Here is a 19,413-nt window from a genome sequence, read left to right on the forward strand (position 1 = left end):
TAAATCCCAAAATGTCCTCTCTGAGGTTTTCCAAGGCTTTTATGAAAAACTTGCATTTGGGTCTGATGAACCGAGCTGCAGTCTCAAAAGTGTATATACCTTTTAATAAAATGTATTATCCTGAAAAAGTGCTACAAGGTCCTTTTGAATCAACTCATTTTAATTTGTAGGCTGCCCATCTCAGATACATAATTCTTGGTTGCTAACAAGTGCTAGCTTAAAAACAGAATAGAAAAATCAACAAACAACATAAATGGCAGCTGAAATTAAATAAAAACAACCAATATAGCATTTCAAATAAAATTCTGGTCAAGGAATGGGATGAGAGGGGAAAGAGGGCTAATTATTTATTCCAAATTGTTCAGGTAAGTTTTAAATGTGGATTTGTACTAATAAATATTATTTGTCATGCTGAGTTAAGACATTTCAATCAAAACTATTAAATCTCCACTATAATTATTTATTGAAAATACAGCCGTGCCCTTAGATATGCCAAATTCAACACAATATCAATAAATCACAACTTACCTCTGAAGAGAAGCGTCCTCCTGATTCTTGCCTTCTTTGTTGGACTTCCTGGCACTGATTTCATGCTACAGATACATAAAAATACCTTCAATTGATGTTCCTTAAATACCTATTCAAGCAGTAAATCATCTTTCTCCCATTTGATGTCACCTAGATAAATTGGGATCACACATCCCAGATTTCCCAGTCACAATGGGAAACCTACCATGTTACAGAAGGTTTCATTAAATTAAGGAACTCATCTCTGCTACAAAAATTGGATACAAAGATCGTAGATTTGGCCGAATCTCTATAAAAGGAGAGATGTGTTAGTACCTAATTTGACTAGGGCTAAGTACACCTGACAGAAGTCCATTTCAACTGCAACATTTTGTTTGGAGATCATAGAGGGATGTTTCCTTTCTATATTGCAATATATGTACCTCTTTTCGCCTCCAAGAAAACCACCATCTTCCAACTTTCTTGGGCATCTTCTCTTTCATTAATCTATCAACAGTATTCTGAAACCACAAGAAAGATGAAGAAATGTTATGGTGAATTGGTTTGAATCCAAAAACAGTTCTTACAATCTTAATTAAGAATCATAATAGTCCCACAATTATTGCGTAATCCCTAACCTTCAAACATGTCATCAATACCAAAAATCTAATTCAAGAATGAAGCAATCAGCCCACAACTTTCAATGTTCCCAAGAATAAGATGTCATAGACGGATATGAATATTGCTGCAATTGGTTCAACAGCGTGAAGAAATTCAGAACAACAAAAAAATGGAAAGTCAGAAGAGATTTTCAAGCTTCAAGGAGGATGAAGGATGGCACTGAACTACAAAGTCTATTCTGTGGAGTCCTTGGTGCTCTCTCAGCTTGGTTGTTTGCTTGCAGATGTTTCATTAAGAGACTAGATAATATCACCACTAGTACCGTATTTTTCGGAGTATAAGACACATCTTTTTCCCCAAAAAAAGAGAGTGAAAATCTGGGTGCATCTTATACTCCAAATGTAGACCGGCCCAGCTTCTCAAATGGAGGTTTCAGAGGCTGAAAAAAGCATCAGGAACGAAGCTTCAAAAAAGAAGCCCCCAAACAGAGCTTCAGTAAAAAAAGCCCCCTAACAGAGCTTCAGAGACTTTTTTTTCTGAAACTCTGTTTTGGAGGCTTTCAGAGGCAGGAAAAGGTTTTTTCTGAAAAAGCAAGGCACAGAGCTCACAACCAAGGAACCTGTTGCTAAAACTCACCTTTGGGAACAGCTGATTGGGGGTATTCCGGGAGACCGATCCACCTGCCAATCAGCTTTTTTCTTATTTTCCTCCCCAAAAACTAAGGTGTGTCTTATACTCCGGTGCGTCTTATACTCCGGTGCGTCTTATACTCCGAAAAATACAGTAAGTATGAGATTTGTTCCTTGTTTACATACAGTAGTTTAAGACCCTATTCTGTGGTGAAAATAAGTCATTTATCTGAGAAGGAGGCATATATTTTGAAGTAAAGTAATAAGGTCTGCTTAAGTTGTATGTGGAGAGCTAACAGGCTAGATATTTTCTCTCATTGAAGTCATAGCAAGGTTTTTTAAAAAATTAGACATATTGGGTACTAATTTAAAAGCCAAAATTTTCCAAACTGACAACTTGCTAAGAGGCAGCAGAGTTTACAGTGTAGAGTCTGTCCCACTGGGGTGCTTTCTAACTGGCAGAGAATGTGTTCTAAAATATTAATTTGCCAAGAATTTGAGTGTAGAGCAATTTTCCTCAGAAATGGTTCCTGAAAATAAACACAGTGGATTATAAATCTTTATATGCTCAAATGGATATATGCCAGTAGTCTATAATGTTGTGTTACCAATTAGAACTTCCTATACTGGACTTAAGCCTAAGTATCTCTTTTTATTACATTTACTTCTGAACTGGTTTTTTTTTTTCTGAATACCTGTCAAACACCTCTAACTTGAATTTACAACTATTTTCTCTCTGTTTGGGAAGACGTCCAATTGCATTGACTAACTTTCTACACTGACTTTCAATAAATCTTTTGTGCTGTTGAACAGTATATTGTCTTTATATTAATAATGGTTAGAATTGCATTTTTAATTGCAATAAACTCTGAAAGAGACAATTGTTTGGTCAACAATATATAAGAACTTTTTCTGATTTTTTTTTCCTTTCAAGAACTTCAAGGAAAATTTTCCATTAAATTTGCTTTTCCTGCACAGCTAGGAATTTTATTAAAACAGTTATTGCCATTCTATTTGTTTTAACTACGTACATTTTACTTCAACCAGTTCAAGCTGGTTCTCAAACAATGAACTATGTTTCCTTCCTTCCTTCCTTCCTTCCTTCCTTCCTTCCTTCCTTCCTTCCTTCCTTCCTTCCTTCCTATCCATCATTTATCTCCTAAAGCCTGAATGTATTTCCTTATATCAGAATGTTTTCAGGTACAATATAATACATTGGCATTGTATCAGAAATCACACATTGAGGAGATAAGATTTAAAAATAATCCAGGCAAACTAAATATTTTTTTCTGACCCCTATTTCATATTAAGGAAAATTTTAAAAAGAGTAAGGCAACAACCTTTGTTGTGTGGCTGTTACCTGGTCCATGATTTGGAAGATGAACAATAAAAGAGATTTTGCTATCCAAAGTTGATGATATCATCCCTGACAAACTCAAATACAAGGCAATAGATTTTGGAAAGACTAAATAGAAATGAAGATTTTGATGAAAAGGGTTATGGTGGGAATTGTTAATGGTAAGACTATGTTGCTTAAAATTTACTATTATATTTTTTTCTCCAATAAATGAAAGGAAAAGTATTCAATGGAAACTACACAATAGAAATTTAATGAAATTTGCAATGTTAAACTTTAATCTATAAACCATATCTTAACTATTAACTACTAAGTGTTTTCTATTGTTAAAATACAAGAAATGGCAAGATGATGAAGGCAGAACTATGAACACCAATGTAGGTAGAAATACTTTCTTTGTAATTTACAATGATATCAAGTTTAATTTGTTTATACTTTATTATACAAATACATACTTTGAACCATAGAACATTTGCAGTAGAGCATCTTACTTCTTTAGTTATCTTACTGTAGCATTTGTTTTTACAGATAACCAATAGCTATTCACACTCTTGGTTTATGCAATTCCGTCCTACTTTTTAAAAATATATGATGAATAAGTTTTATTTGGGGAATAAATCTAATTAATATGTTAACAAGTAACAAGAAAAAATAGTTTGAGCATTATCGTCAAATTCTGGGAAGCTGGTCTACTTATCACATAATTTTATTAGGTCACCCTCCATCAACCTTTTCCTCACTTTCTCCTATTATTTTCATGGTTATTAATTTTGAAGATGTATCATTAATACAGTTCGTGTATGTTTTTCTTCTGTTAAGTAGTTTAGCCATCTAATTTGAACATTACAGTGACAAAATTCAGATAGCAGACTGCATTTCACAACTTAGTTAATTATATTTCCAAAAAATATAACTATCATAGTCTCATAGTAAGCTGTCCTATTAAATGTTTTAAGAACTTGTGGGAGTACACAATATGTAGTTACATTTGGATTGGTAAAATGGAATATGAAAAATGGAATATAACTTCCAATCCTAGCATCTAATGCTTGAACAGAAAATTGACATCATGTCCATAAAATATAAGTACCTATCTAGGCAAGTAAATTGTCATTTTTAAAAATTCATCTTACAATGTGATTATCATTCTCTGGAAATGAGAGAACAAAAATTCATAAAAGCTGTACAAAAAGAAGTTAATTTTGATAAATGATTGCTGTAATAGCATTCAAAAGCATTAAGGTAACCTGAAACTTTGATAAAAGGTTTTCTTCTTAATAGGCCTGATTAATTAGTCTGGTCATTTGGAGAGATAATACCAATTAGTTTATTAGGGTAAAAATTGTTTACCTTACTAGAGGTTAAGAAATTATATTACACCACTCTTTAAATGTTGAAACATCAAAACCTAACTAAGAAATTATACTTCACTAGCTGGACATCTGTGCTTCGCTACGAAACTATGTGATCAGGCGTGATAAATTGACACTTAAAGCCTGAAACTTAATGTAGAATGTGTAACTCGGTAGCATCAGAGCATGTTAATATAAGGCAACTGGCAGTTGAAACAGAAGGGGAGGGGGGAGTAGAATGTCCCAACCCACAGGCCGGATGAGTTACATGCTGGCCACGCCCATGCCCAGTTTAGCAAAGGGGTAGCATCAGAGCATACGGCAACTGGCAATTGGAACAGAGTTCCTTTCAGTTGGGGTGGGGGAGTAGAACGTTTAACTCCTTAGCATCAGCGTGTGTGAATATAATACTGTATATGAAATACTAATGATCTGATGGTCATTTCAAACAATCCTTTCTTAGCGAGCACCTAGAAGCCAAGAGGAACATATCAGGGGTGGGTTCTACTTACCCTTACTACTGGTTTGTAGCGGGGCCGGGCGCGCGCGCTTCATGCGTGCACATTCTCTTCTGCGCATGCACAGAAACTTCTGCACATGTGCAGAAGCATTTTGATGATGTCGGGGTTGGTGGGCGGAGCCTCCCACCGGTTTTACTACTGGTTCTATAGAACCGGTGCAAACTGGGGGCAACCCACCACTGAAACATATGCGCCAAATTTCAAGTTTGTAGGCTTTACCGTTCTAGAGATTTCATGATGAGTGAGTGGTATTTGGCTTATATATATATAGATTACTAAACACAAATTCATATTAACTTACTTTGGGAAGATTCTTTTGGAATGCCTGTAGGGAAAGAATCATAGGAGCTGCTACTGCCCAATTGTAGTATCTGCAATTAGAGAGGGGGAAAAAATTAATCTGTATATAGCGGCATGAGCCTGATAGCAAAGTAATACATGGAAAATGATCATCAAGATTACAGAACTGAAAGATGACACAGTACAAATGGATGAATGTATGTAGATGTTTAAGCACTGCACCAAATTATTTGCTTAAGCATATAGTTACACCATAACAATACCACAAACTAATGGCAAAGCCCAATTTTCAACCCAGCCAGACCCAACTAAATCTCATTGTTTCATGAAATATCTGAGATATTTGTGACAGGCAGCTGAAACGTACTATCAATCTGCAGGTATATGTGTGTCTGCTTCATAAATATATAACTGAAATAGGTTTCATTATATGTTTTCATAAAAATCTAAATCTGGTTTCCTAGCTAGCCTCTAGAAGGAAGGCTTAGCCTACAATAACATTTGCAGTCCAGCGCATGACAAGCCAATTCGAGCTACAATATATTTTCTGCTGTCATGGTTGCTGAACTCAGTTTATGAAAGTGTATGAGCTTTTATTCCCACATATAGGTCTTTTTAAAAAAGCTTTTTGGGGAATGATTGGAAGCCAGAATACATAAGAGGGGAATGCAAGTTCCACCTTCATACAAAATTCACTAACTCAGCAAAGCAGGCTTTAAGGCCATAGACTAACATTATTCTTGCAGAATACAACTGGAATTCACTCATGTATACACATCAGTGGCGGTATTTAGCCGGTTCTATCCAGTTTGGGCAAACTGTTAGCGGTGGTGGTGAGAGGCTCCACCCACCCGCCCGGACGTCATCACATCCCATTTTTGACGCTCTGCGCATGTGCAAAAGGTCCTGCGCATGCGTGGAGGTGGAGCGTACACTCACATTTGTGAACCGGTAGTGAAAGTAAGTGAATACCACCCCTGATACACATACATGGCTACACAAAGCTCCTTTGGGGGACACGAACACCACAAGTGAAAGTGGCATTTCTACTTACTTCTTTTGGATCTGTATTACCAAGTTTGGGTCTTCAAGAATTGCTGGGTTCTCTGCAAACTCCTGATAAGACACTATATGCTTCATAAACTTCTCTGCTGAAATGGAAGGCAATATATTTATATTCACATTTCATATTTCTAAACTGCCCATCTCCCTCAAAGAGGAGCTCTTCGATAGATAATTGTCTTCTAATTCATTCGATAACTGGATACTATTTTTCCCACCCAATAAATATCTCCTTTAGAATAACTTTATCAGATAGTACTGTAGAATGCCAACTCAAAGTCAGATCGTTATAAAAACTGTTACAGTATCAAATCGAATTCCCTCCTTTGCCTCTAAACATACCATGAGTTAATTCTCCATCGTCTCCAAGACCTCCACAGAGAGACAAGAGAATGGGGTTATTTTCTATAGGTTCCAGCAGATTATCTGCATTGCTGTCACCTGTTGCACCACCCAGTACATGGGAATGAGAGAAGATTCCAGGGTCAGATTGTGCTCGTGGCCAATTCAGTTCAGCATCACTGAAAACCAAATAATAACAACATCAATAGCATGGTATACATGTTGTTGTTGTTGTTGTTGTTGTTAACTAATAACAACAATATCTATACCACGTGAATCCCTTTAAGGCAAGAAAAATGATGACATATTTTACTTATTTGCTGAAAGTTCCCTGTTATCTCTGAACCCTGGATCATCTGTTCCAGTAAGATTTGGGAGAAACAATTTGCGTACTATAGAAAGTTCTTTGGAGTAACTAAATTATGACTCTATCTTTTAAATTATGACTCTTTCTTTTAAATTCGGGTAAGAAACCTATGGCCCTTGGACTCCAACTTCTCCCTATAATCATTATTCACAGCTCTTGGACTGATAGAAATTGGAGTCCACTATTTTTTGAAAAAAACCACAAGTTTCCTTATTTTTATTTTATTTATTTATAAACACACACATCTAAAATGTCATCTTACTTATACTGGATTAATATTAATCAATCCAGTACATATATTAATCTGAATATAGACATGTTGTCTCATATTTTCTGAAACAGTTTGCACATAAATCATAGTTTTATGCCGTATACATGCGTTATGGACTTATGGAATCCAGATTTCATCTTCTCTAATGTGGTAATAAGATATTAAGAAACCAAACTATTAGTTGCAAGGTTTCTGGAGTTGCCAGTTGCATATAATAACCTTTAACTATTGGCAGATTGTAGGGCTGATTGAATATCCTGTTCATATTCCCACTTTTTAAGGACTTTGCTAAATTGTGCTAATACACAGAAGCTTCAATAGCATCTCTGGTGACTACAACTAAATTCTTTAGGCTATGTCTTAACTTGAAGGTTAGAAAGAACTTTGTCACAACAACGAAACATTCTACACTGGTATATCATGGGCTTCTTTTTGATGAATAATTTTAAACAAAGGTTATGTGGCTGGTGGTCATGATTAAATTCCTGCATTTTGCTTTGGTCAAGACATTCAAGGCTCTTTCCTACTGTAACTTGAATTCAATCATTCTAATTTCTCATCTATAGTTTCTCCAAAGAAATCAGAAACAATAGACATACCTCTTGGGGAAATAAAGTGCTAATTGCTCCGCATCCAAGTTTGAAAGATCATCTAAATAAATATCACTAGGTCCCAGATGAGGGTTTTTCTTTATGGAACCTCAAAGAGATTAAGAAATGATTACAATGGCCCAGATAATTTAATGAAGAAACTGTATTTCTGTAGACATTTCTGTAATCACTCACCCTAGTAATGAAGACAGTTCATTCCCCCCCCAAAAAATCTCAGTGAATACCCTGTTTTCCCCAAAATAAGACATTCCCTGATAATAAGACCAATCAGGCTTTTATGCCCATGGCAATAAGGCCAAGCATTTATTTCAGGGTTCAAAAAAATATAAGACGGGGTCTTATTTTCGGGGAAATTGTATAAATTATTTTTTTGAAAAAAATCCATAGAACAATTTCATAGAATTTAGTTAGTAAGGTGATATCAATTTCTAATGACTGGATTAACACAAAATGGTCAGAATTTTATGTGATGACACATTGCCCAAGATCAGGTTATCCCCCACTCTTTTATCCTTTGTAAAATGGGTAAAAGCAGCCCTCTTGTAGGAAGAAATATTTTTAACTGGAAGTCAGCAACTGATTTTGTTTCTTTGGTATTTCATTATATGTTTCAGTACTTTCAATATTGTAAATTGCAAAGAGTCTGACAAGAAAGCCGCATAAATATTACTGTAATTAATCCCCTTTCCTCCTTTAATAACCAGGGCCATGGACATTATAAACTCACTTGTCTCATTGTCTGCAAAATAGATTTCTGAATTCAGACTGAATATTCTAAAGTGGCATTTCCATTTGGAGGGCTCTTTCTTATGGATACAAAATGTAAACAGACCTTTTGCAAGTACAGATAGTTCTCGTCTTACAACCACAATTGGGATCAAAATTTTTATTGCTAAGCAAGGCAATTGTAAAATTGTGCCCAATTTTACTTTTTTGCCAAGTTTTTAAGCAAATCACTGCAATTATTAAGCACATCATATGATCATTAAGCAAATCCGGCATCTCCAATTGACTTTTTTCTGTTACAAACAGAGCTGGGAAGGTCATAAATGGAGATCACATGACCCTTAGGATGCTGTCACTGTCATAAATATTTGATAGTTGCCAAATGCCTGAATTTTGATCATGTGACCATGGAGGATACTGCGAAGGTTGTAAGTCACTTTTTTCAATGCCATTCTAACTTTGAATGGTTGCTAAAATAAAAGGTTATAAGTAACAAAAACTACCTTGATTTATTTATTTACTTGATTTATTTTTTATTATTTTATTTATTTATTTTATTTTATTAAATTTCTATACCACCCTTCTCCCGAAGGACTCAGGGCGGTGAACAGCCACAAGATAAAACACATAAATACAAAAATTTAAAATAAATTAAAAACGAATTAAATAATTTGGCTGAATTTAAAATTTAGGACTATTGATGGTTTCTATAGCTGGGTATGGAAAAGGGTTGGGAGGGACAGAATGTACTGAAGAAGATTAAAAACAGAACACCTTCTCCTATCCTCTAACTATAAATAATGTTCAAGATTCTTCAAGAGAATGGGAAAAGATTCCTTGGTGAGTTCCAAGTACATTTGGAAGGCTCCATTCTAGGTTGATCAACATAGCAAAAAGAAACATTCCTCTTAAAGTTTGAGGATGCCCATTACACTTTGTTGACAGATTCCTCAACTATATTGTAATAGCTTTCCATCTCCACTTACTCCTTCTCTTCTCCTGGTTCACCTCTGGATCACTACAGGATTCTATGCTTGACAAAGGTTTTTCCAAAGAAGGCACTTCCAAATCTGGATATGTAGTCTGCACATCTGTCTCCTTGTTGAAATTTGATCTCTTGTCTTCTGCAACTGCTGCTATAACTTCTGTATCTCCTGAAAGTCCACGATCAGGGTCCACTTGATCTATAGCCATGCAAATGGAAGGACAGGGGTCTTCATCTCCCAGAAGTCCATTTCCAGAAGGAAAAACAGGGGTTGGCTTAATTATGGGAGAAGATGCTGTATCATCAGAGTCTGCTGTTCCCAGGTCACTTTCTGAGCCAGCAGTAATAGCCACAAAGTGAGTTGTCTCGTCCGTAGGGATAATAGTAGTTGGGTCATTGGCTGGTGTTGCAGAGACATTTGAGACAGGTTTGGTTGCTTCTACACGGTCTGATTTGCTCATCTTGAAAAGGAAAAAAGTCTTATGAAACATCTCGCAAAAGAGATAAAACAAAACGATTTTGGTGACACAAGGTTTTTTTTCCCCTAACCCTACAGGTCAGGCCTGTCAAACTCTATCTAGGAGACAGATGGGCCATGGGCCAGATAAGTGACATGCAGGCCACACCCACCCAAGCACAATCCAGCCCGTGATGCAACCAACTTTGACACCCATGCTACAGGTGTTCATTATTGCATCATGCATGTGCATGTATACAAGATACTACTGCTGCCAAATGAATAATTTTACTGGAATTCAAACCAAGATTGCAGAATATTAAAACAATGCAAAGAAATGAATTAACTTTTTTAATTTTTTATTTAATTTTATATTTTTAACTTTTGAATATTTAAAAATATTAAATATAAATAACGTTTTCTTGAAGTATCTTATTTGTATAAAAAAGAGATAAGGGTTTTCATAAAGTCACACCCTTTGGTTTAAATTACTTTCAGTTGCAATTATTTGTTAATTTATGATATATTGATATAATTCAGAAATACACAGTCTGAAGTCACAAGTAAATTCCAAACTTCTGGTCTCATTGATCCCTGTTGAGTAACGGTTGCTGAAAAGTTTTGCAACTCTGAAGCAAGGACAATTCCAAAATTGTAGTATAAACCTTAAATAACCATAGTATTGATTGAAACCACTTATTTCTAGTGGTTCCTGCCCAACCACTAAGAACTAGAAAAGTGGAATTTCTATCGATATCACTCCTTTAAGCAGGTCTGTAACCCAACTACAAATTGGGGTGGTATAAAAGTCTAGTAAATCCATCCATCCATCCATCCATCCCCAGGAAAATATTAAAATACTGAAAATCCTGTCCTGGTCCATCTATGAGATACATCCCTGCTTATCTTCTATCATTTATTTGTGTATTTCAGTTCCTGTCTCCACCCCTCTGAAATATTATGTATATTTTAGACCATCCTGTTATAAAGGCTATAAAAGGGAGTCTTACACACACATATAAACATGTAGGTATTCTTTTCAATGATTATTATAATAATGGAAAACATTTTTGCATCTATTCATACGAGACATGAAGCTATGCATCTCAGAGATCCTTCCTTTATGTACACCCACCTCTGGCAGTCTTCCCCAGGACCATTGTAGCTGGGATTCAGAACTAAGAGGTAGTTCAGGATTTCTGATCTCCAATTCAGAGTCGCTTTTTGGAGCAGATGAACAACTTTGAGAAAGGCTGGGGAAGGGAGATAAATCAGAATACTTTTAGTATTGATAGCAGAGAATACTGGTGATCTAACCTATTGCATGATAGAAATCAGCACAATCAAGAAATCATTGTAAGAGTTGATGTAATAGATCAGGAAAGAGGAGTTTAGGAATACCAATAACTTCAGAGAGTAAAATCAATTGAAGGACTAGAAAAAGAATCTGGCTATTTTATTCCTGTCATCTAGTCTCTCCTAAGAAGAGACAGCTTCAACCTTCAACCTTCAATTGTCTACCATGGACCTCACCCCATTCCTTTTTTTAAAAAAAGTTTTTAATTTTTATTTCTCATAAACACATTTACATGTACAGTCATTTCCATCATTTTTCATTCATCTTTTAACTTTCATTTTTCATTTTTATTTTTTCAGGACTGCTCTTTTAATGCTCACCCCATTCCTAAGAGGTCCATAAAGGGGGCGTGCATAAGCGCACCAGTGTGCCTACTGTCCCTGTCCTACTGTCTCCATTTATTTGTATTCATTTCCTTCATTCATGTCCATGTTCATATTTATACCTGCTATCTTGTACATGTTTGACAAACTAATAAATAAAATAAAATAAGTAATAAAAAATAAGGAAGAGTGCTTATCCTTTTCTTTCATTAAGTTCCACCATTTCCTTTGACTTGAATCTCTTGATTCCGAATCAATATTACAGCCAAAACTGATTCAATCCTACTATCTTCAAACAAATAATATTATCACCACTTCTGTATTAGCTTCTGGGACACTTGAAGAGGCCACATGTTCTTTTCTATAGACATACAAGCAACTGGAAGAGAGTTATCCAAGATCACTTTTGTTCTTTGACCATTGTGCTCCTTGAAAGCTCAGAATGATAGCCTTCCTCTACTTACTCTCCAGAAATGCTAGACATTAATTAAATGTCAACCATAATGTCCAGCTAGGCCCCTTAGATGTCGTGAACCTCTTCAAAGAGTGCCAAATTTGAGAAACCTGCTCTATTTCAGCTCTTCTAATACTATCATGGTGACTCCATATTCCCATACTAGCCAAGATCCAGAGCTCTTCAAATATATCCAAAAAGTTTGGATGTCCCAATAGGAACTGGATTTTTTTTCCTTTTTTTTTTAAAAAAAGCAGATATATCATATCAGAAATGGCATACAGAGGGGATGACCCTGGGTCCATAAGTACAACCATTGCATTTCCCAAGTCAAATCTTATATTCAAACAGGTAGAACTGTTTGCCTTCTTTGCATCTCTGCTATATTTACCTCTGCAGGGGAGCTAGCTCTCCATCAGAGTACGGATGTACTTCTTGAAGTTGCAGAGTCCCATCTTCTTGTTGTTGGACATCTCCAAAGGAGTAGTACATTGTGTTACTGATAAGGAAAGATAGAATACAAGATACAAAGTTAGATGATATCCATGTGCACAGACCAAAAAGTACAGTGCTGGCTACCTGCAGGCTACCTGTCTTCAAAAAAGGGTTAGACCAATTCACAGACGTCACAGCAATCAACAACCATTAGCCTTGTAACTGCCTCTGAAAGCCATCTTCCAGGAGACTAGTGGGTTCCCTTGTTCATTGATTGGCCAGTGTGAGAACAGATTGCTGGGCTAGATGGACCAGGGATCTGATTCAACAGGATACTTTTATATTCTTGACAGGAAAGAGCCTTGTACTGACTTGATAGCAATAGCAATAGCACTTAGACTTATATACCGCTTCAAGATGTTTTACAGCCCTCTCTAAGTGGTTTATAGAGTCAGAATATTGCCCGCAACAATCTGGGTCCTTATTTTACCAACCTCAGAAGGATAGAAGGCTGAGTCAACTTTGAGCTGGTCAGAATCGAACTCCTGGCAGTCAGCAGAATTATCCTGCAATAGTGCCTTCTAATCACTATGTCACCATGGCTCTTGTGAGCACTGCATAGAAATATTTAAAGTGATTTGTGACAGCTTCAGTGCTGGGAAGCTCTGTGGGTTACACCAGACTTTTAAAGAACCAAATGATGATTGCAGAACGGCCATTTGCAGACTACGGAGCAGTGGTGGGTTCCTCCCGGTTCGGCCCGGTTCTCCTGAGCCGGTAGGGGTGACGATATGATGTCACCGAACTGGTTCTGCCCCCCCACCCCCCCTGCCCCCCCTGCCCCCCCACCCCCCAGGTTATTCTTACCTTTTATTTGGCCCCACCCCCAATCTATTGCTGCCTCCTGAGTCCCAGCTGATGGCTAGAGGGAAAAAAACTGTTTAAACTCTTGTCACGGGGCTTCAAAGGGCTGCCCTACAGCTGATTAGTGTTAAAAGAAAACAAATGGGTAGACCGGTGCCTGCAAAAATACATGAGTAGATCAGTGCCTGCGAAAATACATGAGTAGATCAGTGCCTGCAAATATAAATGGGTAGACCAATGCCTGAAAAAATAAATGGGTAGACCGGTGCCTGCAAAAATACATGAGTAGACCAGTGCCTGCAAAAATACATGAGTAGATCAGTGCCTGCAAAAATAAATGGGTAGACCAGTGCCTGCAAAAAATAAATTGGTAGATCGGCACAGCTCTGCAAGCAGTTAAAAGCCTGGTAGACCAGTACCTCTGCTAAATCCTAAATAATTGTCACATGACCATCAAGCCACACCCACAAAATAAGCCACGCCCACAGAACCGGTAGTAAACAATTTTAGAACCCACCCCTGCTACGCAGGAGGCAGAAATAAAATAGTAGAGGCAGTCTTTCACTAACAACTGTTCATTCAGTGATTGTCGAAGTCATGATGACACTGAATGAAGGGATCTACAGCCCCTGCCTGAAGTTACAGCTGCAGTCATGTGATAAAAATTTGGGCACTTGGCAACATGCAGGCCCTTATAATTGGGCACAACTAACGACCCAAATTCCAGGCCCAATGGTGGTTGCTGTGAATTGCAATTCTTTGCAGACTTATTAAAAAAAAAAGAATGGAATGACTAGAAATTCCTCCAATTCACTTTTTAATGCGAGCTTAACTACTTTATTCTTCTGAAATCCACAGTACATGCAAACTAAGCTACAATTATTTGTTTGTATCTGGATTTTTCAGTGCAACCTTCTGAACAATCAATGGTAATATCCCAAAAAATTATGCAGATAAAAATATATTATGTTGCAAGAACTTGCTTGCAAAATGTGCTTGTTAGAAGAATATATTCAAGAATTTCATATCCTGAAAGTAAAAGGTATGAAAATGTATATGAATCTTTTCTGAAAAATTTAAACTAATGCAAAGACAGGATGAAAATAATTTTCAAACGGAAAACTGAGAAACTAGTCAGAAAAATGAGAAATGGGATCATACATATGTACGACAGACCTTGCTTTTCTAAGCACAAGGATAGGACTACACATGTCATTCGTAAGAGGTTGAATTAATCCTGTTACTATTGTTTCCATAGTCTTGTATAAATAAGAATATTTTAAGCAACACTGTTATTCATACACCAGCTTGTTTCTGATGTTTTATAATCATGGAAGGCTGGGATGGGAAGAAGATGCATGTTTCAAAGGCCAGGCAAAATAATGTATTCATGTTTTTATTGCTCCCAAATGATTCTGACCTAGACTTTTCAGGTGGCTCTTATAATCTAAATAAGGAGTTTTGTCACAAGCACTCAACATGTCTCAGTGTGTTTTGGGAATGGAACATGCTGCTTATGTACAAATATATTCAGCTTTAATTAACCACTATGCTACTGCGATATCTTCAATCAGTTGTTTACCAGAATACAGAAGTCTCACTGGGCTCCAAGCTCAAAGGTTTCTTGACTGATGTGGCAGGCAAGCTTGCCAGCGGATCAAATTCTGATTCATGACTGCAACCTTGTTCATTTGTTCACTTTAAGCAGTTATAATCCATATTTTGACACGTTTCTACAAGACTTTGATTTCAAATTATAAATATATAGCAGTATAAAGGCAGCCCCAAAACAAAAAAAAAGCTCACTGCATATATTATGTTAATGAAAAAAAATCCTGGAAAATTAAAAAAGGCCATTATAATAGCTTCAAAGTAGATGTTAAGCAAGCTTTCCTGGGAAAGAGTTATGCAGCCAAAGGCCACATTCCTCATCACCTCCTTTTGCATTTGAAATGCAAAAAAGAAAAACTGCAAATTATTGGAACTTTATATTGCAAGGCTGATATTTCATTAGTTTAGCATTGCTTTCATTGGGCAAGGCAAATCCTTAGCACATACCAAGTGTTATCTGATTTACATCTTTCTTTCCATCTCATTCGTGAACAGTAACATCTATCTTTGGAACCTTTAAACTATTATGAAAATTTGAACAGACTTGTTTCCAAAAGCCACAGAGCCAGTTCTCACTTCGTGTCTTTTGTCTCAGCAAATTCAAAGTTCACACCTGAGAAGTTGTGCATGAGCAACCTTGAAATTTCATCAGCATGAATTCATTTGGATTGGGAAAAGGACACAAATAGGGAGGGTGTGCCTTCTTATTTGCATTCAGAAAGAAAACACAAAATCTGAGACATTATTCGTTTAAGTCCTACTTGAAAACAAGAAGGCTAAAGAAATGCCACTCTGCCACCCAGATACAAAGCATCTTTCATTACATTACAGCAGAATATATTAAATTGCAAATGCATAAACACTGTGGGAGAAATTAAGATTTTGAAGTGCTACAGACTTAAAAACCTTAAATTCAGCATCCTTTCTCCCTGTGGGCCTCATTATTCCGAAATATAGAAAAGACAATCAACCGTGACACAAATGCTCATTAGACAAGATCAAGTAATCTGAAACCTGAACATCTGCCAAAGGTCCTTTAAAATTCAGTAATATATTTCGAGAAAGTTTGATCCACCAAATTAAATACAAACTGATAGTTATTTCAAGTTGTCAGAGTTTTAGCCATCTTCCTGTTCCCCCATCAGAATAGGTAGAAAATGAAAGATTTTCATAAAACCTATGAAGAATCATAATATATGGAGGACTGATTATACTCAGTTTGGTTGAACATAAGATAGGTTTTAGGGCAGTGATGGCTAACCGTTTTGCCGTTGCCTGCCAAAAATGGGGGGAGCATGGGGGGGTCATGTGCGCGTGTGCCCACTCCCATAATTCAATGTGCCCTGTGCATGTGCACGTAACCCCCCCCCACTCCCCTCACTTTTGGCTTTCTAGGAGCCTAGTGAGGGCGAAAATGGCCTCCCCCCCACCCGGAGGCCCTCCGGAGGCCGGAAACGGGCCATTTCCCGACTTCCGGTGGGCCCGGAAGGCCTGAAAATCAGTTGGCCAGCGCGCGCATGCGCACTGGAGCTGAGATAGGGTAATGCTCGCATGCACACAGATATGGCTCTGCATACCACCTGTGGCATGTGTGCCATAGATTCGCCATCACGGCTTTAGGGTATTAATATTGAAACCACATCTTATAAATATCACCAAGTGTACAGTGGTTTTCTATGGATTTCCTTTCCAATAAAGCTATGCAGATTTCATAATTAAAATCAGGGAAGAAATTTCTATCTGCATTTAGGGCAAACAACTAAACTAAAATTCTTACTGCCATTGAAGCCATTGACTCTAATTTTAGAAGAATTGTTTGTTTTGGTATGTTATCTTTACATCTTTCATTCATTTATTGATTTCAGATTAGAAACAAACCCTTGGAAGTTAACAGGCCAGTTTATTTATGCATTTATTTTCACAGAACTAACAGCTGCTTCATACTTCCCTCTTAACTTGCTTTTTCAATATATCAGCTGAAATATTGAATATAGTTAGTCCTTGACTTATAACTGGTTGCTTAGCGATTGTTCTAAGTTATGACAGACTTTGGTACTTATTACCCAGTTCTGAAGTTCTGTTGCCTGCCCCAGCCCTGCAGTTATGTGACCATTTGGCAACTGGCTTGCATTTATGGCCATTTGCAACATCCCATGGTCCCATAACCTTTTTTGACACTTTTGCCTAAAACCAGAACTTACTTCTGGGTTTTGGCAAAACTGGACCATAGCAAACCATTGGATCGCTTAACTGCCACAAAAAAAGATAACAAAATTGAGTCAGTCGAAGGGTTAACCTATTTTATGACCATCACAATTTACAATCTTGATGTGCAGGCTTCATTATGGTTGTACCTAGAAGACTACCTGTATAAGTAAAGCAAGGATACTGGGTGTAGCAGATCAGCAGCTAAATGAAAAGGGGGATAAATTCAGATAAAAAAGATTCCAAACTCAGTACCTGCCATCTGCAATTAAAAAGAATCTCAGCAACAGCAAACGTTTGAAGACAAGACAGTACTACTGCCAGTTTGGTATATACTCTTACTTGGAAATCAACACTTTTCGCTTCTCCTCCAGAGATCTCTCACTCTCTGTCCCTTCTTCTTCTGATGTTGAATCTCCAGATGATTCTCTTTTCTTTGGCTTCTTCTTGCGCCATCTTTTCTTACGAGTAGCTGTATCTGAGCCCAGGCCATCAGAGTTCCCGTATAACTTGGCAGATTTGGCCACAGCATCGATGCTTTTCTCAGTGGGGATGGGAGATGTGCACAAGAAGCTTGGGATTCTCTCCTGGGAGACAGATGGGATAAATCTGATCAGTTTCTCAGCCAGGATTGAGTCAGGTTTAAGACAGGGGTGAAATTCAGCAGGTTCTGACAGGTTCTGAAGAACCGGTAGCAGAAATTTTGAGTACTTCGGAGAACCGGCAAATACCACCTCTGGTTGGCCCCAGAGTAGGGTGGGAATGGAGATTTTGAATATCCTTCTCCTGGAGTGGGGTGGGAATGGAGATTTTGCAATATCCTTCTCCTGGAGTGGGGTGGGAATGGAGATTTTGCAATATCCTTCCCCCAGGAGTGGGGAGGGAATGGAAATTTTGTAGTATCCTTCCCCCACCATGCCCACAAAAGCCACACCACGCCCACCAAGCCACGCCCACAGAACCGGTAGTAAAAAAAATTAAATTCCACTACTGGTTTAAGTCATAACACTAGGCAAATCAAACTGCAAACTCAGCACCAAATATAAACCAAGGATTGCAGACTAGAAGATCTACATATTCTGATTTTACAAGTCCAGGATTCTAAGAGCTATGGATAGATTTCACCCCACGCCTACCAAGAAAAAATAAACTCAATTAGTCAGGGAAAAAGCAGCAGCAGCTGCAAGAGCTAGACCTTCTCCCACAACCATATTTTTTTAATATTATTAACACTTGGAAAATATTTTAAAATATTTGTTTCTTGGGACTAAATAAAAATGTCTCAACACCTATTTTGAAACTTCATCCTCTTTTTTAAAAAAAATAAAAGATAAACTGTCTAGACCTCAGTTCAACAATGAGCATATTCCTTTGGATATTCTTTGGACTTGGATATTTCAGAGGGGAAGATTGCAGTGATGTTCTCATGTTTTCCCAGTGAAGAGCAATCCCTAGCAAAACTTGAGAAATCAATGAGAAATCTGATTTTGGTAAGGGTGTGTGTGTGTGTGTCACACAACAGGGCTTCAGAATACTATGCTTTTGGTGTAACCCAATGTTTCTCAACCTTAGCAATTTTAAGATGCATGGACTTCAACTCTCAGCATTCTAGGAGTTGAACTCCATAGATTTTGAAGTTGCTAAGGTTGAGAATCAGTGGTCAGGCCTACTAAGAAGTATGTCTGAAAGAAATGGCCAGATGCATATTTATGTCCTATAAATATGCCCACCTTTTGTTCTTCTGACTCCTGGACAAAAAAGGCTTCTCCATTGTCACCCAGCTTCATATGCAGATTGACTGGCTCTCCATTGATTTCTATATCAACCTAATAAAAAAGGAAAGATCAAATTACCTTAAGCCTAGGAAACCATTTCTGAAAAAAAATCCAACCATTTCCTTTATCAGAAATGGAGGATGAGAAAATGGATCTGGTCGACACACATTTAGAAATGAAGAGATCATTTAAGTTTATTCAGCAGCATTTCCTTCATGTTGCCATGAAAGACAGAACTAAGATATCAATGTTAATCTTACGTTTTTTAAAGAGGAAACATG

At 37.2% G+C, this 19,413-nt stretch overlaps 1 protein-coding gene across 4 annotated transcripts in view; it reads right to left on the reverse strand.

Moving 5' to 3' along the window:
- Positions 1-19,413, reverse strand: part of LPIN3 (lipin 3) — a 65,593-nt gene that overhangs the window by 13,033 nt on the left and 33,147 nt on the right. For 2 of the 4 annotated variants that reach the window (XM_034413917.3, XM_034413916.2), the window contains exons 3-13: positions 19,088-19,183; positions 17,700-17,944; positions 12,634-12,741; positions 11,244-11,361; positions 9,653-10,112; positions 7,929-8,028; positions 6,692-6,870; positions 6,342-6,438; positions 5,289-5,358; positions 951-1,028; positions 529-593 (exon numbers count right to left, since the gene is read on the reverse strand). In XM_034413917.3, the coding sequence (XP_034269808.2) occupies positions 529-593; positions 951-1,028; positions 5,289-5,358; positions 6,342-6,438; positions 6,692-6,870; positions 7,929-8,028; positions 9,653-10,112; positions 11,244-11,361; positions 12,634-12,741; positions 17,700-17,944; positions 19,088-19,183 (1,616 nt within the window). The remainder of the gene's footprint in view (positions 1-528; positions 594-950; positions 1,029-5,288; positions 5,359-6,341; positions 6,439-6,691; positions 6,871-7,928; positions 8,029-9,652; positions 10,113-11,243; positions 11,362-12,633; positions 12,742-17,699; positions 17,945-19,087; positions 19,184-19,413) is intronic. The other 2 variants (XM_087889172.1, XM_087889171.1) reach the window with 1 other exon arrangement.

Source organism: Pantherophis guttatus, chromosome 3 (genome assembly GCF_059756535.1).
Source record: "Pantherophis guttatus breed Tessera chromosome 3, ASM5975653v1, whole genome shotgun sequence".
NCBI classification, from domain to species: Eukaryota; Metazoa; Chordata; class Lepidosauria; order Squamata; family Colubridae; genus Pantherophis; species Pantherophis guttatus.